The 22,958-nt window shown below is 53.3% G+C and overlaps 1 protein-coding gene across 2 annotated transcripts; it reads left to right on the top strand.

The window, feature by feature from the left end:
* The first annotated feature begins 32 nt into the window (after positions 1-32).
* On the top strand, positions 33-21,660 carry LOC119154323 (ras-related and estrogen-regulated growth inhibitor-like). 2 transcript variants are annotated; one of them, XM_037401716.1, is made up of 4 exons: positions 33-988; positions 17,005-17,061; positions 18,579-18,652; positions 19,305-21,660. In XM_037401716.1, the coding sequence occupies exons 1-4, from the start codon at positions 979-981 to the stop codon at positions 19,788-19,790; spliced, it is 627 nt and encodes a 208-aa protein (XP_037257613.1). In that variant the 5' UTR covers positions 33-978; the 3' UTR covers positions 19,791-21,660. The 2 variants fall into 2 exon arrangements, with proteins under 2 accessions (XP_037257613.1, XP_037257612.1); XM_037401715.1 differs by lacking the exon at positions 33-988 and adding an exon at positions 9,052-9,177.
* The last annotated feature ends 1,298 nt before the right edge of the window (positions 21,661-22,958 follow it).

The following is a 22,958-nucleotide window of genomic DNA, read 5'->3' as shown; positions in this document are numbered from 1 at the left end:
AAAAGTCTTAAACACCCCAGGATCCATTGCTAGCTGTCGAGCTGTTTCATGCCAGCTGGGTCTGCCTCTGCCTGCACACCCCTCTATGTACTTTAGGAATACAGGCTCTCAGCTGTGTCTTAAAAATACCTTGGGCTTCACTGGTTGTGGAAGAAAAGGGCCATCTGCCTCCCCAGTCCCAGAAGTGAGGCTCTGAGCCGGGAAGGCAGAATCTATGGGTAAAATTAGTCAATTTAAAGAGCCTGGTGCTGTGCTTCATTATTTGTGTCTATGCAAGTTTCCCTGGCACTGGGAGCACACTTAAGGCTAGCAATGGGGCAGGGGGTTTGGGTGAGCTGATTTGCCCTCTGGAAACACTCGTAGCTCTCCACAGACTGCAGTTACATCGCTGTAAACAGGTGAGGTGTTTTTAAGAGTGCTAAGTGTAATTTTTGCCTTCCACCCCTTTTTCTCTCCTGACAAAAGCCCTGCTGCTCTGCTCATTTTCCTGGTGTTTTATGGCTTCAGGGAATACACTGGGGTACAGTGTGGCCCACAGCAAAGATGGGACTGAAGAGAGCAGTGAAACAAGATGACTGCAAGATCCCAAATATACTCCCAGATCATGCTAAGTGGTGAAAATCCGTATAGGTTAGGAACACCTGAGAAATTACCCTCTTAAAAGTAAGCTCAGGAGTCTATTGCATAGCAATAAATTGTCTGCATGTATTATACCCTCACAAGAACAGGTATCAGTGGCTCAGGAGTGATTTTGTGCCTATTTGACAGACTTGGTGCTTGGCCGACTGTGAATATTTTTATGTCTAGATCCCAGTATTTTCTCTCTGCTTTGTCTGCAGGTTGAGCACTGTCACTTATTGAGCAGCATGTGCAAGGCCAGATTCAGCAGGCTTATTCAGCCAAGGTCTGCATGTGTTTCTGTACTGTAATAACAACCAGGAAGAGTTTCCTAGAGCTATCAGATTCTCTACAGCTACCATGAGAAGTGGTAAGTCGAGCTTGCTCACCTTGTCACTTCTCTAGGGAATGCCCTGCTTCAAGTGAGTCAGGAGGAAAGTCTGCATGTGAATGTCCGTATGCGCCCCTGCAGAGACTCCTTCATAGCACCAAGGTTGCCCAGCATTTCCTTCAGTACAGGGTGGTGGTTTTGAATATAACTAAATCTGTGTCCCGTCCAGTCTTTCAAAATCTCAGATCATTTTAGGTGCCATAAACAGCAAGCTTGATGGCTCAGGCTGCATTTCATCTTGCCTGATTTCAGCTACAGAAAGAAAATACCCAGGTATGCTTCAGTTAAGCTGGTTCTGTAGTTGCTGGAGAGAGATGGTCAGCTGCAGAGGCTAACTCATCTCTTCCCAGCTAGGACTGTCCAGCACGAGCAGCCCTTGGGAGATGCTCTTCCTTGTCTACTGACTGCACAAGGAGGTTGGACACTTGGATTTTAAATAGTTCATGGGTATATGAAGACAGGGACCTTTCCGGAACCATCTTTGATCATTGCATCCTTGTTTCCAGGCTCTTACAAAATGGAAGGCAGTGGGGGGATCCAAAGGTGGCTCCAGTTCTACACTGGGACCACAGATCCTACAGTTGCAGTAAGCCGCAGTATGCTGTGGGCTGGCATGAAGGCGATGGCAGTTAAAGATTGTTCACAGTCCACAGCGGAAGCAGCGTTGCCAGCTGAAGCAATTTCACTGGAAACCTCACAGTCCCTCTGCATTTCCTAAGGCATGTGAGCGCTGGGGCTAAGAAACAGCATGCGTATCTTGGCTTTAAGAGGATGTAGGGGGAATAAACTGTCCTTCCCAGTTACAGAGAAACACTTGAAAATAACAAGAGAGACTTCAAGGCTCAGAAATGTGGAAGGAAGAGCCCAGTGTTGGATCAAAAGAAAAAGCAAATGTCTTGAGTTGATCTGTGGAACAGGTTCCCCCAAAAAAGCCCTTGGGAAAACCTAATTCTAATCCAAGTGAGATGCTCTATGAAATTAGGGTGGCTTCACAACAATTTTGGGGAAGAAAAATGCAGGAAGGGAAAATCCAACCAATATCAGGAAGTCCTGGATTTTGTTTTGAAAATTTTCTAATATAAAATTGAGCAAAATAGTCAGGTTTTCTTGAAATGCACTCAGACTGAGGTGAAAGGATTATTTTTGACGTTTTCTTCAGGGGAATTTTTTTTAAAAAAAGCTTTTTGCCATTCCAGGTGGAAGCAGATACCTTCTTATCCAGAGTGAAGTCACAAGACTTCATTTAGCTTCGCATGTTGGGGGGTGGCTGCTTGTGATCCTCTTTCTGGCTGCTGAATGTGGTTTCCCATACTTAAATAGTTTGAGCAGAAATTTCTCAAGAAAGCAGGCTTTATTTTTTTTTTCCCCCTCAAGCACTGATTCATAGTGAAAATTTATCTGTTAGGACAAAACATCTTGTTGGACAGCACATCACATCAGGGTGGAATCTGAGAGATGCTTTGCCCAGAGCCTCTAAGATTAGGCGTCCGCGTGGGTTAGACGAGAACCAGACCTGAGCTCCTGCCATCCAGCACCTCTGAAGCAAAACTGCCGTGTTTGTTCCCCATACTCTCCCCTCAGTGCTGTTTGACTTCGTGTAAATAAGGCTTCGCTGCCCAGAGGGAGGCTGGAGGGCCAGAGCAGAGGGCATCCATCTGTTCTGAGTCAGACGCGAATTCCAGCTTGCTCCCTGCCTGCTGGCCACAAAGCCGCTGGCTGTTCTGGTTTCTCTCTCGTGCTTTCGAAGAATGTTGGTAGGACTCGGCTTCATTCCCCGGCAGAAGGACAACGGGCTTTGCTTCCTTATTGTGGAAAAATGTCAGTGTTGCATTGTTTTCTCGCCAGCCGGGCTGCTGAGGGGTTTGCTCAGGAAGAGTTGTCTGGAGGTGCCCTTGCTTCTTTGCCAGTCACGTCGCTGTCACATCCCAGTTTGAGCAGGAACGCCTGGGTGTGGCAGACTGGACTCCTGGCTCTGCTGCCCTCTGCATCCCAGACATGCAGTCCCCCTGGGCACCCTTCGCTCCCCCCCTCCTGTCACCTCTCCTGAGGAGCCAAGGGAACTGTTTAGCCAAGCCCTAATTAAGTGTACACAGTGGCTGAAATTGGTACGTGCTGTTGTGCAAGAGATGGTGAACTGCTGGCCTGGCTGAATGTCAGCCCCGCCGCGACCTCATCCTTCACCCTTCTGGCAGCAGTGGACTGTAGCACCTTAATTTGTGGCTGTGCTCCACCCCCCCACCCCACCCCCCGCCAGATACAGATGCTTTCAGGCGTTGGTTTGGAGTGAGGTTTCAGTCTTCTAAACCCTCCAACAGGATGCTATGGTCATGACTTCTCAGATGAAAATTCTGCAGCTTCCAGGTGCTTGGATTTGGGTTTGGCATTCTGACAAAAATAAGATCATTGTCATGATTGAAGGGGAGACGGCCCATGCTGGTCATCCTACAGGACAGCTTTCTGCAGCATATCTCCAGAGCTCTGTCTGGACGAGTTTTAAATTGCCTACATGATGGGGTTTCTCTTCCTTCCCTTGGCAAGTTGTTCTGTGTTCTAAAATAAGCTTCACAAGCAAAGCCATTTCTCTCAGCGTGAAGGCTTCCCATTGTGAGGATCCATTATTTGTGCAGCCTAATGAAGCATGATAGACGCTGTAAGCATCACTGTCCGTCCTCTCTGATGGCCAGCTTCTGTGGAAAAACAAAAGTGCATGAAACTCCGTCTTCGGGACCCAAGGGCCAGCAAAAGGGAGTCAGCAACTTGGTTATGATATTTGGAGCTGTTTCACATTCATGTGCTCTACCGTGTCATGAGCTGTAGGCGTTCATCCAGTTGAAGTGGCAAAGCAGCTTGAAAAGTTCTTGGAATGTGTCGTTTGGGCCTCCGGGATGAAAGGGAAATGCTGTTAATGTGCCCCTTTGGCGTGGTTTTTTTCCCTGTCAGCTTTGCAAAGGCATCTTTGAACTCTTACGTGGAGCCACATTTATTTTCTCAGCATGATCTGGCCACGCTTTGGCTGCACGTTGAAATACATTCTGTCTGTTGCTGATTTCTAACCACTAAAGTGTAACACCAGGAAGCTGCGTTGGTTTGATTTCTCTTGTGCTAGAGGTTTTCATGTCTCTTGTGACCTAAAAAATAGCCCCTTTATTAAGAAGAGAAAGGGAATGCATTGCCGCAGGGTCCAGGCTGGTACAAAGCCCTTAAAGAGAAGTCAGAAAGTGGCCAGTGAGCCTGGGTGTGAGCAAGCACTGGGGCTAGGTGCCTTTCATCTATTTTCTCTCTCCCTATTTATAGAACATGGGACAAGTGATTGGGATCCATGTCCCTGCTCCTGCCACGTCTCTGCCTGGCTGCTAATTCAGCATTTGCATGGCTGAAGCAAAGTCAGGGTTTGATTTTGGTAGGAACAGGGTGAGTCTGCAAAGCTGATGAGAAAGGAGAGGGCTCTGAAGTCTGAGAGAACTTTTTAATTGCATGCTGGCTTTGCTGTAGCAACCAAAAATATGTTTATTGACAGGGCGGTGTGGCTTCAGTTATATTCTTGGAGAACATTCCCTGATGGCCCCGTCTGACATTAACTCTCAAGAGGCACGCTAGCAGCGAAGCTTGCCATATAACGGTATTGTCTCAGTGTTTGTACGATCATTAATGAGTGACAATTAAATGTGATAGATGAGTTGGAAAAATGGGGTTTGAGCCCTTTGGGTGAATGCTCAGGAGATGAGCTGAACATTGTGGGACCAAAGATTTGAAATACTGTGGTCATTTTTGAAAACAGGGCACAGGCTCCAAAGTGAGCTTGAAATTGAGTTGGTTTCTGCATAGATCTGGCATCCTGCACCTTCAGATCATCTAATGGAGAGGGACTGGCTTTTTTTTTTATCTTTTCTAAATAAAACCAAATGCACTACTTCTCTTTCTTTCGGAAGCAGTAAAGTTGAATTTTTGGGGAGCTCTTAAAAGAGCGGATGATCCAGGAGGGATTTAGTTTGGAACATGGTATGGGACTCCCATAGTCTGAGGCTACGGTCTGAGGTGATTTGGTTCTTTGTCTGCTTTAGGACAACTTTTTATTTCTGCTGGATTTTTGTTTGCAGGGACATGATTCATGGGTGCCTTTGGCCTCTTTCCCGGTGCAGACTCTACAGCTTTAAAAAAATGGCAAGTATGGAATAGCCTGACCACAAATATTTCAACAGAAAACAATATCTACTCCACCTACTTTTATCTGGCTCTGCCACAGGTGCTCTGTTATGCTGGAGGTGGCTTATTCAGCAATTACAGATGATAAAGTTGTGTTTCCATTGCCATCCTGCTGAAAGGTCCCCAGCAAATGTGGGACCGTGTAGTCACTGGAGCTGAATGCACGTGTGGGAAGACCCATGTGGCTTCTCGCCATGCCAAGGAGATCTGTGCGTGAGGTGAGTAGGAGTTTCTCTGGGTAGTCCCCAGACATGTTGTCAGGGATATAAACCCACCGGCTTCGGGGCCCAAGCCAACCTTTTCCTAAAGAAGTCAAGGATATGTTTGTCTGCATTGTCTCTGAAGCAGTGGGTGTTGGGTTGGAGGGTCACAGTGGTCTGATCCAGCCTGGTCACGGGAGATGGTTTGAAGGCTGTAGAGCTGTTTTCTCTCTGAGCGGTGCTTTCAGCCGCTCATCTGGGCAGGAGAGTCTGCAGCAGTACGTGGTGATCTGGTGGTCCCCAAGGCCAGCACTTCACTGGGCTGGAGGTGAGCATAATGCTGTGAATTGCAGCACTGTTCGGTTTGTTGACTTAAATGAAAGATGAAAAAGAAACAACTTCACCCAAGTTCTGGTCTAGGTCAGTCTACTCCTACCCGTGTTCTTGAGATAAGTGAAACAACACAGTGTTTTGGAGGCAGAGAAGGAAGTTGGATGCAAGCTAGCCAGAGATGTTTCTCCTTCAAAGCTCTACCGTGGGCTACCTAAGCATATCATCACTACATATGGCTGGATTTAGGCACTTTCCACCAAAAAAAAGTTTTTGGTGGGCTCCACTGAATGTTTGTATTCTGTCCCGAAGGCTAAAGTAGTGTAGGAGATTGTCTTAATGGAAATACCACCTCTCCCATGCTGCCCCTGTGGGCTTTGCGGCAGGAACAGCGCTCTGTGTTTCAATAATGCTTGTACGTTGCAGAGCTGGTTTGGCGAGAGCTGCCCTCGGATGCGGGGCAGTGTCCTGGTGTACCACTGTGTTCTCCAGCAAGAGCCTTTAGAGGTGAAGAGAAGGGGGTTAGTGAGGGTCAAAGGACAAAAGGCCAGTTGTGATGGACTGTGCGTAAGGTTGCCACAGAGTTAAAAGATGCCTTCTCCACGCTGAGAGCATCTACCGTGAATATTCTCTATGGTTCCTTCTGTGTAGGATAAGGCTGAGCCTTCCCTGCCTTCAGTCCGCTTCTGTGAAACCTTGTTGGGCCAAATAATAATGTCCTTGAAATGCTGAACTGTGCCGCGGCTGATCAAAAGCACCAGAGAGGGGACCTGGATGGGCAGAGGAGGATGCCCCCTCGCTAACCGCTAGGACCAGTCCAAAAAGGCCTGTTGAAAGAGTCCCAAAGTCCAGCATGGGACCTCGTCACTTGCTAGACGTCGTAGCCTTGAGGGTGGGTCTTGTGTCTTTTTTTCCTTGGCACTAGAAGAAAAAGATGATTTTCTCTGCCATCACTGGGACGCCTCTCGGTGGAACAGCTCTGCAAGGGGCAAGGTTTGGGCTTTGGGGTTTTTGATGTGGAATATATGGAACTAGAAACACCTGTGGGCTGTGAGGCGCATGCATCCCTCTCCCTCCCAATGGAGATGCCCGTGGGAGCGGACAGGCTCCTGTGGTGAGGCCACGAGTGCGGTGGTTTGGTGTTGCAGAAGGGGGGAGGCGAAGTGGTTTTCCCAAGGTGGTTCTGGAAGCCTGCGGCAGGGCTGGCACCTGAATGCAGCTACACTGATTGCTGTGCTTCAGTATTAAGTCCATCCTTCTACCTTGTTCCTGCATCCCCACGAATCCATGCCCTTTTAACACAATCCGAATTAAGGTAGGTAGAGTTACACAGGTTTGGACTGCTCGGCTTCCAGCTTGGCACAACAAGGCTGCGGTGCCAATTGCCTTACCGAGAGGTGAGGCCAAGCACGCTCCTGCTGCAAGGGGGATCCAAACAGCCCCTGGGAGCAGTAGAAATAGTTAACTCTGGATTCTCCAGCCAGGAACCTGCTGGTCAGTTCCTGCTTTCCAAAGTGCAAGGGTTGATTTTACATGAAATTTGACCATTTTTTGTCACAAAACTTGCAGGAAAAGAATTTTCCCTGTGGCTTCTCCCTCACTGTTGGCTTTGACTGAAATTGGGCAATGTGTTCAAAAATGGTATTGAAGAGGATCAGGCAAGACAGAGGATTTGATTGCAGACATCTCATTTCCTTAGGAAATCAGGCTAAAAATAGAAAAGGAACATAACGGCGACTTCTTTTTCTTGACACCCCCCACCCCTTACCCAGCTGGGAATCAGCTTTTGTCCTGAAATCTGAGGTTTATTGCTCTTGCTGTTGTCTTCTGGGCTCCAGATGTAGTCAAGCCGTGAACGTGTCTCTCATCAGCTTTGGAGAAGCGATGCAGGAACACAGTTGTCGCAAGCAGCTAACGCACAGAAGGACACAGGCAAGGAAGCACATGCCAGCTTGTGATGGCAAGATGAATTTCTGGGTGAGGTCTGCTTGCTCTCCAAGGAGAACCCTCCGGGCTTCCCCAGGACAGCCCCTGTTTTATCCAGGGCCTCTCTCCAGCCAAAGCTTTGCCCCAGCAGCACAAACAGCTACAGCTCTGCCGCTGGCAGCAGCAATGCTTCCGATAACCCTTCTCCCCATTCAAGGTGAGACACCCACTTAGGCGCTGCTTGTGCGCTAATGTCTTCTGCAGTCACCAGCCACGTTTACTTTTGACACATGATACGGTCTATAAATATCAGGCGGGTTTCATGTTGCCTTGAGCACCATCCAAGGTGGCACGGATGGTCTGTGCTCTGCTGCACGCAGAGTCACCCAAGATGGTCAAGCAGAGAGATCCCCATGCCAGAGAAATGACTAAAGCCTTCAGAAAAGAGGCTGAATCCCTAGTGCAGGCATTTGATTACTCCGCACCCTTGGTCAGGTCTCTTCTGCTTGAGTTTGTGGTGCCGGTGCCATCTATGCATCTGTGTTGCATGGGCAAGCTGTGTCCTGGGGTTTGCTGAAGACAGTCGAGATGTTGCAGGTCTTTCCCTTCTTCCCATGCACATCCATGCCCGCTCTGGCTGCCGCTTGGAGCAGTTCCAGGTTAGCTGTGCCCACACTTCCAAACATGCGTGTACACATAATCCCTTGCTCTTGGGAACACCCTTGCACTGTTACTTCACAGCCTTGCGCTGCTGCTGCACCACAGCACATGCAAAGTGTGGCTCCGGCCCGATGTGAAGTCTCAGCACCCTGGTCCCAATGGGGTTTAGTTGCCGGTTTGTGCAGAACCGGCGTTTGCTCCTTACCTCGCTGGTGGTTGAGGCAAGGACTGGGCCATGTGCTGCCGCTTGGCTGGGCAGAGCAACCTGGGTCTGGCTAGCTGAGCTGGGCGGGCACCGTGCTGCCGCATGAGGGGCAAGGCAGGGGGCTAAGCCATCTTGTGTATTGACGCCTTGCACAGAAGTGGCCGAGACACTGATTTCAGGCAAGGATGTGGGGGGAAGCAGCACCCTGGCTGCATTTCCCGTTCCTGCTCTGCACCTTCCTCGCGTTGCCCCCTTTGAAGCTAGCAGCTCTCCAGGCCAGCAGCTCCTTTCGCTGGGTGAAGGGTCCCGACGAGAGCCGCCTGCGTGCGGGGAAACTGAGGCACGATGCCCGAAGGGCCTCTCTCCCAGCTTCTGCGGGGCGCCGTAGGGGCCAGCTCCACTGCCTGACCCCACGGGCAGGGGGCGGAGGAGGAGGAGGACATCGGCCAGGGCCCGCCTGCGCGGGGCCGGGGCTGAGCCAGCCCTCGGGGCGGAGCCGGCGGAGCAGCGCCCGGCGGAGCGGGAGAGTGGCGGCCCCGGCCCCGGCATGAGCTTCCCGCGGCCCCTGCGCCGCTCCGTCAGCCTCAGCCCGGCCCGCAGCCTGCGCCTCGTCGTGCTGGGGCAGAGCGCCGTGGGCAAGACAGGTAGGACTGGGCTCCCCGGTATTCCCCCGGCATCCCTGCGGCATCCTCCCGGCATCCCCCCTCCCCGGTATTGCTCCAGCATCCCGTTAGCATCCCCACGGGTCTCCTTCCCCAGGAAGAAGGGTCGAGCCCCCCGGGGTCCCGCCGCGGTTGGGCAGCAGGCAGGGGCAGTTTCAGAAAGCTGGGATGGGGACGGAGTTTCTCCGGGATGGCTGGGCATCGCCCAGGTGGACCCGAAGCCCGCTGGGTGTCAGGGTGCCGAGTTTTGCCCCGTGGCGCTCAGCAGCGGGTGCTTTGGAGCTGGGGGCTCGTCCCGGGGGCTTTCCCGAGCCAAAGCGAGTGGGGGGGGTGGGGCAGGGTGGGCCCGCACTGGCCGCGGCAGCTTTCGGGACCAAGAGCCCAACTCAGGTTTGTTCTTCACCGGGTGCTTTGAGTTTGTTGCGTGTGTTTGGCGAAGGGAGCCGCGTTCACAGTGCCTGGTTTAACGGCACTGGGTTTAGTTGTCTTTTAGGAAAACTCCCTTTCCCTGCGCTTTGCTCAGTGCTCACCATTTGGATTTTTTAGGGGGTGGGGGATTTGGGATGCTGAGCTGGGAGCATCTGAGCTCTCTCCTTCACCCCCATTCCTGCCTGGGGATCATCCTTCCACCCCTTCCTGCTCCTCTGTCCCGGGCTGTGGGCACCCACGGGCGAAGGCGCCCTCCGATCCGTCTGCGCAGCACCCAGCGCGCCAGGAGCGGGGTGAGAGGTGCCACTGGCCAGGAAAGGTGCCTGTCTACATTTTTATTGCAGTGGGGCCGGGGGGCAGGGATCCACGGGCAGTTTGGGAGGGACACGGCCGGGCTGTCTGTCCGTGGGGACAGGGCAATGTCCCACTGGCTTGCTGCTCCGGAGCCATAACCTTTCACTAAGTGGTGGCACCTCCACCTGGCTCGTGGCCAGCAGCTTTGGCTGTTGGGGCTGTCGAAGTTGTGTTTCCATATACAGTAACCAACGAGCCTCTTGCCTAGCATTAGTGAAAAATCATGATTTCCCTGATTAAATTAAAGGAGGCAACTCCCAGATCTCAGTGAGCAAGCAGCCCAGCACCGGGAAGGGGGAGCACAGAAACGGGGCTCGGCTCTGGGTGTACCCAGCGCGCCGGGAGGGTCCACACGCAGTGTTTGGCCACAAATTCCCTGCAAGCAGATGGAGCAGTGAGTGATGGTTGTACAAAGTGTACGAAGCGCTTTGGCTAGCCCCCCACCCCAGCCTGAACATATGTGCTTCCCTTGCCGGCATCGATCCCATCCAGTGCGGAGTGGGTGCCTGGGAGCTTCGAGCCCTTCCTGCGGGCAATCAAGATGCCATTGTGCCTCCTCCATATGGTCAGATCATGCCAAGGGTCTTTAAAGGTTCCTCCAGCTGGGTTTGGCCCCGGTGCTGCCCTCGGTGGCTGCTGTGGTGGGGCTGGGTGTCGTGCAAGGCCACTCTGCCTTGTGGTGGCTCAGCTCTGTGGGTGCCTGCAGCCTTCATGCCTTCCAGCAGCGCATCCCTTGCCATCCTCTCGGGCTGTGACAGTAACACAGGCCATGAAATTAGGGTAGAGGGAGGTAATCAATACTCTGCTCGTGCAACGGAGAGCTAGAGCGTGTCAGGAACCAGGATCAGCTCCCAGGAGCCTCAGGCAAGCGATCCCCCATGGGCTGGCAGCTGCCTTGACATGTGTCTCTCCCTGCCTTTGTCCCCTTGGGTGCTGTTCTGCCCACCTTCTCTTGCAAAGGGACAGCATGTCATCTTCAGTGGGTGCTCTGCGTGGGCTGCCAGGTCCTGCTGCCTGCGAGCCCCTGTGCCAGGCAAAGCTGGGGATGAGGAAACCCTCTAAGTGCTTTCCCCGCCCGGCGGGGTGGTTGACACCCCAGGTGATGGACTGTGAGCATCTGGCCCGAGCAACCTGTGTGTGAAATGTGGGGAAGGAGCCAAAATCATCATCTCTCGAGCTCCTGCGGGACTGGGGAGGATGGGCTATGGCAGGTGGCTGGTCCTCAGGGCACGGGGAGAGACAGGGCTGCCAGTGCTGGCTGGGGGAGGAAGGGGTACAGTGTGTGGGGATCCCCTGTTTTGGGGAGGGGGAAGGTGGGTTTCATCTGAAGCCATGTCTGAGCCACCAAGCTCCCGGTCCTGGCAGGATGAGAGTGGACCCCACGCTGGAGCATCGGGTGAGCTGTTGGCAGCTGCCCCCTTGGGAAGCAGAAGCCAGGCTGGGAGACCTGAGGGGGCCAAGGTGTGTGGCCAATCGAAAGGTGGATTAAAATCTGGACAGGGAAAAAAAAACCCCTCAGTTCTCAGGAAGAGTTTGTTTTTTTGGAAATCTTCAAGATCTGGTGATCTGAGGTCCCAGATCCTCTGAGCGAGCAGGGCTGGGTTTGGGTGCACACCCATGGCTGATCACCATCAGTAGTTTAAAGGTTTGTCCGGGGCTTCGTAAATCACCTGTGGGCGGCTGTGAATCCAGCCCAGGCGGAGCCTGCGTTATCTTCTGCCTGCTGCTGTTGATGTTAGCCAGTGTAAAGTTCACTGTGCTTCAGAGGAAAGCTCTGCTTACAAAACACAAACCGAAGATGGATTGGTGCTGTGAGCCATTACGCTCGCAAGAGGGATGTGTTATGCAGCAGCATAAACAGAGCAGCACGTGGGTGCGCAGGGCTCGATGCGGTCCGGGAGGTCCCCAGCCCCTGCCACAATGGCAGGTTAGTGCTGCATCGAGCCATCCACAGTCATTCCCAGAGACCAAATTGAGTATAAAATTAACCCTTTCAGCTTTGGGGCTCTCCAAGGGAGAGCCCTTTCTGAGGTTACTTATGTTCAAGATGGGGAAAAAAAATTCCTTATAAGGCTGCGTCAACGTGCTGACGCCTCTCTGCCTGTATCCACTTCTTCCGACTGGCAGCTTCGCTTGTGTTCTTGCACTCCAGCCAATTTTTAATCAATTTAATTGGCTCCTCTTCTCATACACCACCATGCACTCTGGCTTTGGGTGGCTGCCTAACATATGATACAGAATCAGGTGCTTTCTACAAGTCAAGCCTGACTTCTCTCACTCTTCTGATAATTTGGTTGCCTCTTTGGAGATGCTCATACACACCTCCTGCGGGATCCTTGGTTATTTCCACAGAGCAGTTTTGCCAAGTTACATGCTTGTTCCGTCAAATCCCTTCTGTGATGGGCAGGGTTGGAAACCCAGAGGCAGCTTGGAAGATGAGAAGGTGGTGAATCCCCCAGACAGGAGCCAGGCAGGTGCAGGAGGGCAGGAGAAGCTGCTTAGGGCAGAGATGCTGGGGTGGAAGAAGCAGGAAGCGTGGCTCAGGTGGGAAGCCACATTCCCGGGGCAAACACACAGATCCTGACTGGTGCAGTGGGGTGTGGGGGGCAAGACATGGGGGAACATTTGCTGATCACCAGCTGGGACAAGCTGCCCCCAAATTTGCATGGGGAAAGCAATTTCTGTGCGGGAGTGCCTCAGTCCTGCCTGGTGTCAGCTTTTCATCAGCATCTTGTGGTTTTGAGGGGGTTTTGTGCCATATCCTGGTTTTGGTGAGGTTTATTCTCCCCTCACGCTCCTGCTCAGTTTTTTCTCTCCTGGTGTGCAGCTTCTGTCCTGTCCCTCCTGAGCTCTGCCCTCCTGCCTTGCTCTCGCTGTTGTTTTTTTTTTCCCCATTCCCACTCATTTTCCCCTAATTCCGCTTTTCGCTCCTGTTGATTTTCCAAGCCAGCTCTCACCCTCTGCACTGCCTTTCACTCCCGGCCCTGCACAGCCTGTCCATACCCATTACCGTCATTAACACCTTGAAGAGCTTAAGCATCGCTTCCATTAGCTATGCTCCTGTGCTCCCTTCACCCTCCAAACCACCGGTTTCTCTGTCTGCACCAGAAAATCACACTCAGGCATTGATGGTGCATTTTTGAAGCAGCTGGCGTTGAAAAGATGTCAGGTACGGAGGGCCGTGTGGTGGGTTTGGCTTTGAACGGGCGTATCTGCAGCATCAGGCGCGTGGGTCGGCTCCTGAGCACCAAGGCAGCCTGGAAGGTCTTTTGAATTAGCTTGGATCTTGAGGACCAAGTGTGAAGATTAGTTGTGTTGCCTCACTCTTTCCAAGAACAAAGAGCAAGGCATTTCTAAAACAACATCTGATAGGGTGTTTGTGCTTTTCTCCCCAAAATGCAGCTCTCCTTTTTACTCTGCAGGGAAGAGCTGAGAGCCAAAGGAAAGCTTGCTCGCTCTGCGAGGGTGGAGAGCTGCTTTCGGAGATGCTAGTGCTTTCCGAGTGCACCCTGTTAGAGCCTAAAGGCAATTCCCTGCAGAAAGATATTCCAAAAGGTAGGGATGGAGATGAAGGTGAGCAGAAAAGTAAGACTTTGGCTTGGCCAGAGGGTCCTTCACCAACAGATGCAGTGGGTCACCTGCGGTGATCTCTTTTCAAGACTGGTCACTTCTGCTGCTGCTGCAAAAGCTCCTCGCGTGCCAGGGAGTTTCACTGGGGAAGGGCTGGATCCTGCGCAGCCTGCTTTGATATGTTCTGAGCAGAGGAGCTGTAACGTTTGAACCTCCCATTGCATTTGCTCCTTTGCTTTTCCAGCTCCATGACCCAGAGCCGGGTTTGTGTAGTGCTGCCGTTACAGGGCGGCCCCTGAATTACCCCCCGGCAGCCAGAGCTGCAGTTTCTCCTCAGTCCGAGCCAAGCTGCAGCCCCGGCGTGCAGACACATCCCCAACCACCTCCTCTGTGTGGCTGCTGGTCTCTGCCAAATCATCACCACCCGGTAATTATCCCATCCTGGGCAAGACAACCCATTTTAGCGAGCTGCTGTGGGCTCTGTCCGTCATGCCCTCACTCTGCGCATGGCCGAACAGCACCTTGGTTTCGCTGTTGTTTCCCCTTCCCCATGAAAGACTGGGAGTGACCTCTTGGTGCCCACAGGCACCGGCTCCAAGCCATGGGTTTTCCTTGCCAGGAAAAGGGGTTCTCTCACCATGAGCCCTGGCATAGCCTTGGAGGCAGGTTCTCTGCTGCTGGTAAATTGATGGCAGCCAAGCACCACCTGCTCCTCATCGCCTGTCCTGTAACTCTCCTTCAGCCCGAGCATCACGGTCTCCTCGCAGCTCTCCCAGGGCTTTTTTATGGGGTTCTTGAGGCTGCAGGTGTGAAAAGTCAAGTAGAAGTTATGTTGGCTTTGTGTCAAAGCAAAAGCATGTTTCTGGCCAGCTCCTCAGCACTGTGTTCCTGCATCCACCCTTGGGGTGCTGCTTGCCTCGCCACGCTCTTCCTGAAACAAAGCCGGCTTGGTAGCATCTCACTGGCATCTTGGTGGCATCTCACCTGCTTCTGCCCTGCCGTGCTGAGGAGGCTTCCCCGGGTGCTGAGACTGTCATGAGACCCAGCACTTATCGGGGCAGGGACAGATGCAGCTTTGTGGCCCTTTGGCCGTGTCGGGGATGTTTAGCAAAGCTCAGTGTTCTGTTAGCCAGAGTGACGGGTACACTCCGGCTGCCTCCCCACCCTGTGCAGACCAGCAGGATTTTCAGCACCTCTAAATTGCTTCGTAACTGAGAAAGCCTTTCCTTTCTCCCCTCCCCACCCCGTTTCCCACTCCTGTCTGTTTGCCAGCTGAGCCTCAGCCCTGCCTGCTGTCCATATTGCTGGAAATACCCACTTAGAGAACTTGCACAATGGCAAAGCAAAGCTTTTGCTACCCCTTGCGGGAAAACATAAGGTACCTCTTTGATTATTTTTTTTTTCCTGTCCCCAGAGAGCTTGCCCACCTCAAACAAGCCCTTGCTCTGGAGCCTAGGTCTGTCTCCTTGAGCCTGGCTGGATGGAGAGGGATGATGAGTGGCAGTATTTTTCCCCAGCGAGGAGAAAGCCCTTGCCATGTTTGATGGAGCTATCAGGCAAGCCTCCAGCTTCAGCAGACCTCCACCCTGCCTAGCATTAGAGTGTAATTTGGGCTTCGCATCTCCTGGGTTCTGGTGCAGGGAGATGTAGTAATTGGATAAGAGGGGTTTAATTGCCCGCAGCGCTGTGCTGTGGCTGTTCCTGCCTTTCCTTGCAAGGAGGAAAAATTGGGCCAAATTATTCAATCTCCATGTTGATACTGTGCCAGCAGGCAGAAGGGGCAGAGGGTTGCTTTGTCCCACTGCACGCCGGGGAGCCACTGGGGAGCAGGACTCCTTGCAAGGGTGAAGCGTAGCCAGTGGTCCCCGCCTGTGCCCAGCATCCTCGTGCTGGGGATGTGAATTCCCAGGCACAGGCAGGGCAGGGAGGTGCTGTGTCCACCCAGGGGTGAGCTGGTCTGTGGGACATCTGCTCAGCACTCACTCCCCCAGTGCTTAATGCTGCCAGGTGCCTTTCCAGGGCTGGTTTTGCTACAACACATGGCTGGTGTAGGGAGGACCTCCCAGCTTGCTGTGCCCTGTGTTCCTCTGACTGCCCTTGTGATGAATTTTATGGGATTTGGTGCCAGTGGCCTTCCTTTCTCCACGTGGTATGCTGGGGTTGGGTTAAATAAACAGTGCTGAAATTCATGGGACCCATCCAGGCTGTTATACCATCGGTGTCGGTGATACAGGGCAAGAGCCTGGCCCCGCACCGCCTGGCCCCCACGCTGAGCTCGCTGCTGGCGAGCAGCTGGCTGGAGGCCACCGAGGGGATCGCTCACCTGGCATAAAAACTCCAGCACATGCATAAATCTTTGCAGGATCAAGGCCAGAAAATGCAATTTCTCAACCTCGACCATGCAGGAAAATGAACCCCATGTGTGAGGGGCTGCGGGTGGGTGCATTGGTGGGGTGCAGCTCTGCCGGGGCTCTGCCTGCCACGCTGCCCAGTGCCGTGAGATGCCTGTGGTCTTGGCCACCTCCTGCGGAGCCTGGCTGCTTCTCACTGCTGCTCTCAGGACTCCCGAGCTGCTGCGTCCACATGTCCTGGAGGGATGCTTCTGCCAGCAGCAGTGCAGGAGGGGTTGCTGGGGGCGGGGGGCTTGGTGCTTTCTGTTGCTGTTGGGCTATATTTTATTGACTGACGGGTGTTTTGCTGCTGACAACAAGCAGGCAGCTTTGGGCAGAGGGGCCTGGTGTGTTGCTCAAGGAGCTGGGCAGGAACCTTTTTCTCTGCCTGGGCATCCCGTCATGCGGTGGGTGTCAGTCCTCAATGCAAAAGTGTGCTAACATGCAAAAACCATCTAGCCTGTTCCTGGGGTGGCAATGGAGTTCTTTTGAAATGCCTGATGTCTATGAGCTCTGGAAATTTTTTAGGCTTTGTAGAAGAGGTAAGGTGGGAACTACCAGCCTGAGTGGGCTCCTGCCCATCCTGACATGCTTTTCCCACATTGTACGCAGGGTAAAGCAAGGCAGAGGACAGCCTGCACGAGCTGTGACATCAGCCAAGGACTTTGCTGTGAGAAAAGAGGGCTTGTAACAATCTTGGTCCAAGGCATCCACCTGGGAACCGTGATCCTTTCCCAGTCTGCTTCACCCTCACCTCCTGCTAAGATCTGGTCGTTGCCGCTTTATTGCAGTCTTCTCTGGTCATCGTCGGGCAGCCCAAAGCATGCAGCGGTGACCCAGCCTGCCCGGGCACCTGCGAAGACGTTTTACCCAACCCTGTCATAACCTGATCCTTATGGGGCCGGGTCTGCAGCATCGCTGCTGGGATGTCTTCCGGTGCCCACACGGGCAGTTCCCCGTGAGGCTGGGGCAGGTCTTTGCTCCATCCCTCCTGTCTCAGTCGGCCCATGTTTCTCTGCAGTTTGATCTGACAGCTGTAACTGGGTTTGTTGTGGTTTTCTTACAGCACTGACCGTAAGATTCATCACCAGGAGATTCATTGGAGACTATGACCCAACCCTAGGTAGGTAAAGTCCTTTTTCTTGTCACCTTTTCTGCTGTCACTGGCTCAGCCTGCAGGCTGTGGTGCACCCAACGCCATGTGCAGCAGAGCCAGCTCTGCTCCCACACTCACCGTATCTGCTCCTCTTCCTCCTCGACCAGACTGGCAGCGGTCAGAACCACCAGCCATCATGGCACCTCTTTTCTCTTGCATCCCTTTTTCCTTTTCTGTTGTTTTGTTAAGGCAAAATCTGTTGGGGTGAGCACTGACATCCCACGAGAAAGCACCACGTGCTTACTCATCTGTCATCCTGGAGCAATTTGCTGGGAGGTGGCATTTAGGGGGAAGGGGGTATCTAAGCCACTGGAGCAGCAGCTTGTGCTTTCCTGTCTTCTAGGTTTTGTTTTGCATTTGAGTTTGAGGTTTTTTGGGCACTGAAGTCATGTCCCTGCTGAAGTATCCCAGAAGTGACCAGTCACTGGCTGTGCATCCCTCTGCCTAACTCCTGCCATCACCTGCAAGGCTGGGAAATTTGGGAAGTCTCTGTGTTGCTCTAACCCAGCTGGTTCACAGGTGGTCAGAGGGAAAGGTTTGGGTTTAAAAACAACCCTACCGCTGCCACATCTGTCCTTTACATCCCCGCTCCTCTCTTGTTACGGTGAGCAATGCCTTTTTCCCCCAGAGGGCAATTTCTTTTTCGTTTCTGCCTGCTGCTTCTTCCTCCTGTTGGGCTCACTCCATGCGATGTAATAAAATACAGAGGCCGTACGGTGAGTGTACCTGCTGCTTCCCCGTGCCAGAGGAGAGGGAAGGTGCCTGGTTTTTCCCACAGATGGCCAAGCCAGGCGGGTTTCTGCCCTGTCGTGCGTGGCACCCAGTGTGACTGAGGTGCTCCATTGGCATGGAGCAAGGCCTCCCATCGAGCATGCTGCACACAGAGCGGCTGCCAAGTGCAGTGCTGACTGGTTTTATTTCCTGATGATATTAGTGAAGCTGGCAGCAGGTTTTGTGCTGGAGGAGCCGCCCAGGTGCGCTCCTTTACAGCTGCTTTTCTTGCTTGGTTAGAAAGGAGCTGCTCTCCCGCTGCTTTGGGGTGGGAGTCCAACACCGGCTGGGCAAAGGGCTGGGTCGGGAGCATGAGCAGGGTCTCAAAACAAACCCCAGCTTTTCATACCCTCCTGCCAAGCCCCTCTTCCTTTGCAGAAGCATCACTCCGTGACACCTTTTTGCTCCAGCGCTTTGGTCACTGTTGCCCTTTTATTTCCAGCAAGGGGAAAGCTGGCTGGGTGCTGGCAGGGGGCTCTGCTGCCCGTTGGAGGTGCTGAGCTTGCTGCTGTGGGTACAGGACTGCCCTTCCCAGGTGTGAGGGAACAGGCTGAGGACCAGTTCAAGATGTGGATTCGAAACAGAGGCCACATGGGCTGTAGGTTGCAGCAGGTGAAAGTCGACTTCTCCAGCACAGCTTGCATTGAGGCCACTGGGGTTGTCATTTGCTGCCTGGCACTTTTCTTACACATGCTTTTCTGTCTGTCCTCCAGAAATGATTTACAGACACATGGCTGTCATTGACGGGGAGATGGTGCACTTTGAGATCCTCGATACAGCGGGACAGGTGAGCTCACGCTGTTCCATAGCTGGCCGACCCTGGAAAATACCATCGGGGAAGGGCGACTTGCCACTGAAGGCAATCCCTGCTCTTACACCAGCTTTAATCTGTTGTGTCTGAAATATCGATCAAGATGCATTTATCTTGGGAAAGGATGTTTTGGAGGATTTATGTCTCTCTAGCTCAATTACAGTGTGGCTTCAGCTAAGTATTTCCCCAGGCCCCTTACTGGTGTGCAGCGCAGCTCAGCTCCTTGCATTGGTGGAGCATCCTGAGGACAGGGAGACAGCTCAGGGAGCAGGAGGGTGCTGGGATGAAGGAGCCAGCAAGCACCACAGCTGTGGGCAGTGGAGAGCCCTGTGCTGGCTTCCCATCTAGCGGCAGCCCTGCCTTTGCATACCCACTTTAGCGGCACTGACACTCTCCCTTTGTCCACATCAGGCTGGGGCTGGTTGCTGTCTCTCATTTTGCCCAAGCCATCGCATTCCTGCCCTGGGCTACCTGTGCTGCTTTGCACATCACTGCTGTGTGTGAGCCCAGGGCCAAAAACCTTCTGGGAGACGGTGATGGGCCCTCTTGGGAGGCTGCAATCAGCAGTGCTGGTATTTAGGGGAGACTGGGGCTTCGTGTGTTAATATGAGCTTGTCTGCCCTGGCAGGAGGAGGATTCCCTGCAGATAGAGGAGAAGATCAAATGGGGCGATGGCTTTGCGGTGGTCTACTCGGTGACAGACAGGTGCAGCTTCGACGAGGTCATGCGGCTGTGTTTCCTTATCAACCACATCCACTCGAGCCCCAAGCGGAGCAGTGGGAGCGAGCAGCCTCCTGTCGTCATTGTGGGCAACAAGAAGGACTTGCAGTTTGACAGGATGGTGTCCACAGAGGATGGTGAAAACCTCTCCAAAGCCTTGAAGCTTCCTTTCTATGAGATTTCCACCCGGGATAGCTACGAAGAGACCGTGGTGGTGTTCAACACCCTCTACCAGGAGCTCATGAGGCAGGGGCACTTCTCCCCGGGCTCCTTCAAGAGGAGGACAGTGTCAAAGCTGATGGAGAAGATCCCTAAGATGCAAGGCAGCTCCACCTTGAACTCAGCGGGCCGTAGCCTCAGCTTTAACTCCTTCAGGGACTACATCCCCGAGTGAGCTTCCCCAGTGCGGAGGCGAGAGTGATGGCCGAGCTGGGATGGAGGGACAGGTTATCCTGCTGCGAGGGTGCCCATTGCCTCAGCCCCAGGGTTGCGGGGCAGCTCGTGGGGCTGTGCTGCCTCCCAGGGGACGGTTAAGCGGTGGGGAGGGTGGGATTGAGGTACAACAGCCTTTTAAAGCCCATAGGTTTTACAATCAGGCTTTGTGTCTGCAGGGAAGATGTTCTTTGTCCATCTTACCCCTTTGCTCCCTCTTTCTCCTTCTGCATGGCTGAAGTCAGTAGCAAAGGTGGTTTGTGGTGACTTCAGTGGTGTTGGGTCAACCCTTGGAGGCTCAGAAGTGTTTCGGCGGGGATCAGACCCAGCACCACAGACACATCTGTTTGGGTTTCCTGGCTCCCCTAAGATTGCTGTGTCTGTTTGCACCCCGGGGTGTGCACCCACCAGGCCAGGGTGACCCTGAAGGTCACGCTGGCTCCTGGGCTGTCACCAGCCGTCTCTGCCTTGGGGAAAACGGCTGTTGCTTTTGCTGCTCAGCATTGCTTGTGGGTAAAATCCTCTGGCTGCTTGAAACCTTTCCAGCCTGGCTGGCTGCTCCGGGGGGTGGTTGCTGCCACATCCACCCGCTGGTGCCCCCAGACCCACCAGCTGCATGCATTAGTGGGCGATGGAGGGCTGTGTCCCCGTCTGCCTCTGTTGTGGTCCTCCACCAAGATCCAGGCCAGCCGTTTTGCCCACCTGCAGCCAGCAGCGTCCGCCTGTTGGTGCCCAGAGCTGCGTTTCTGTCCCAGTTTTCCCCAGGGTTTGTGAACTGAAGCCGCTGTGGAGGGACAGACCTCTGCATCCCACGGAGCTGGGGCCCTTCTCCCTCCCTGGCTGCTCATGGGCTGGCACCAAGGGCATGATTAAAAGCAAAACAGATTTGTTTACAGTGGGAAGAAAAAAAGCCTGTTAATCCCTGGCTTTTAAAAAAAACCACCCATTTTTTAATGTTTCAGACTCCTTGGCACACTCTCCTTTAATAACCCTGTAAATAAAATCCCAGGCAGGCAAAGGACAGCGAAGGCAGCAGATGCTGCAGCTGCCCCTCCGGCTGAAGGCACGGCGTGCTCGGTGCTGTGCCGGGGTTGCTGCTGTCACCAAGTGTGCCCCTGTTTTACTTCTCTGTCTCGCTGGGGCAGCTGTCTCCAAGGGGAGGCAAATCGAGCAGACCAGGGTTCCGATGCACATCGAGACCTTAGGCTACGATCATGCTTCTCCATCCCAGGCGAGCACTGTTCCCGGGGCAGCTCCTCCTGTTAATGCCTTTACCCTGTGACTCAGCTGAGTGTGGTGCAAGTGAAACCACTGGGTGGCAATTTGAAGCATAGAGTCACAGAATCGTTTTGGTTGGAAAAGACATTTAAGAGCACGGAGTCCAACTGTTAAGCCAGCAACGGAGCCGAGAGCAGGAGGTGCAAATGATGCTCCTTGCAGGGACCCCCTTGTCTGCTTATTAATTACCCCATCCCTAAAGGAAAAATCACCATGGCCTGAGAATTTGTCTTTTTGCACAGAGATGGGGCAGCAAAGGCATGGAAAGGAGCAGGGATTGCAGCTGGTGGCATCTTCTCCCTGCGGCATTGTCTCTTTCCCTCCCTCCTGCCCGATGCAGAGTGCGGTGCTGCCGTTCAAGGTGAATGTGCTGGAAGACCTGCAGTGTAGCATGCCTGTGTCCCCCCTGTAGTGACCCCTCGTGTTGTCTGCTGCTGCGTCCTGTGACAATAAAAGCCGAGTTAGCAACTACCTGTGATGCTCTCATGCCTGCAAGCGTGGGGATGGGGTTATTTTACCGTGCAGTTACCCTTTCAGGGGGACTGCAGCAAAGGGGTTCCCAGTGGGAAGTACGTCCTTTTAATTAGGGCCAGGCATCAACCGTACCTCCTGCCTGAGCCCCAGCACCGCGTGCCTCCTGGCTCCCTGCATCTCCCCACAGTGGGGAAAGCTGAGATGGTTGCCCAGGGAGCACGTACAGCAGGGCTTCCCCTGGAGCATCGAAGCTTGGGGAAATGGCTTATAGAATCAGGGAATCAGGGACTCATTCAGGTTGGAAAAGCCCTCTGAGATCATCAAGTCCAACCGTTAACCGGGCACTGCCAAGGCCACCACTAACCCATGTCCCCAAGCACCGCATCTATGTGTTTCTTACCTGCAGGGATGGTGACTCCACCACCTCCCTGGCCAGCTTGGTCTGATGCTTGACCACACTCCCATGAAGAATTTTTTCCTAACATCCCTCACCCCAACTCCCCTCCCTGCTATGAAACCCACACGGACACGGCTTCCCCTCTCACAGCTCCCAGAGGTGTTTCCTGGGGCTGCTGGTGTCTAGCCAAGTGCTTTCTCCAAGGGTTTTGTTACATCCCACCTCCGTTCATATACCCACATCCTTCCCGTGGGGTGAAAACGAACCCTGTCGAGGGGCCAGGCCAAGGGAGCAATTTGGGACTGCTGCTCCTTTCCAGCATCTTAATTAAAATCCTGAATGTCTACAGTGGGAAATGCTACCGTGGGCTGCTGGTTTGCTCACAGCTCTGCATACGGCAAGAGCAAAACTGGGGGCTATAAAGCGTGGGGGAGCTGGCCATGGGGCAGCAGAGGCTGAGGTTTTTCTTGTTTGTTTTAATTTTAGGGTTTTTTATGGCATTCCCAAGCAAGCTGGGTTTGGGGTTTTGTGGTCTGGCAGTCAGAGCGGGTGTTTGCAGCTCAGGGCTGGCTGGAAAAGAGCTGCTTTCAGGAGGCTCTGAGCTGGCTGCCGCAGCCAGGGACCCAGGTCAGCTGAGAACCAGCCCAGCCACAAAGCCACCAGGATGGGCAGGGAAGAGCCTGGTAGCCAGGAAGACACAGTCTTCAGCCTCACTCACTGTCCCCAAACGCAGCAGCTTGGGGTCACACCAACAGTCCTGCTCAAAAGGGATTAAAAACCCACTGGGATGCTGAATGCTCAAGCCTTTCAGAGGTTTTGGGTGGTTTTGAGCATGTTACTTAAGTCCCTGATGTCCCCAAGGTTTGTCCAAGGGACCATGTTCCCTTGCTGCCTTGAGCTCCAGGCTGATGCAATGCTGGGCACGACAGAAACCCATGCTATTCAACAGGAATTATTCAAAATGATGAATGAGAGAGAACC

Source organism: Falco rusticolus, chromosome 10, assembly GCF_015220075.1.
Source record: "Falco rusticolus isolate bFalRus1 chromosome 10, bFalRus1.pri, whole genome shotgun sequence".
NCBI lineage: Eukaryota > Metazoa > Chordata > Aves > Falconiformes > Falconidae > Falco > Falco rusticolus.
This window is presented reverse-complemented; position numbering and strand designations above follow the sequence as displayed.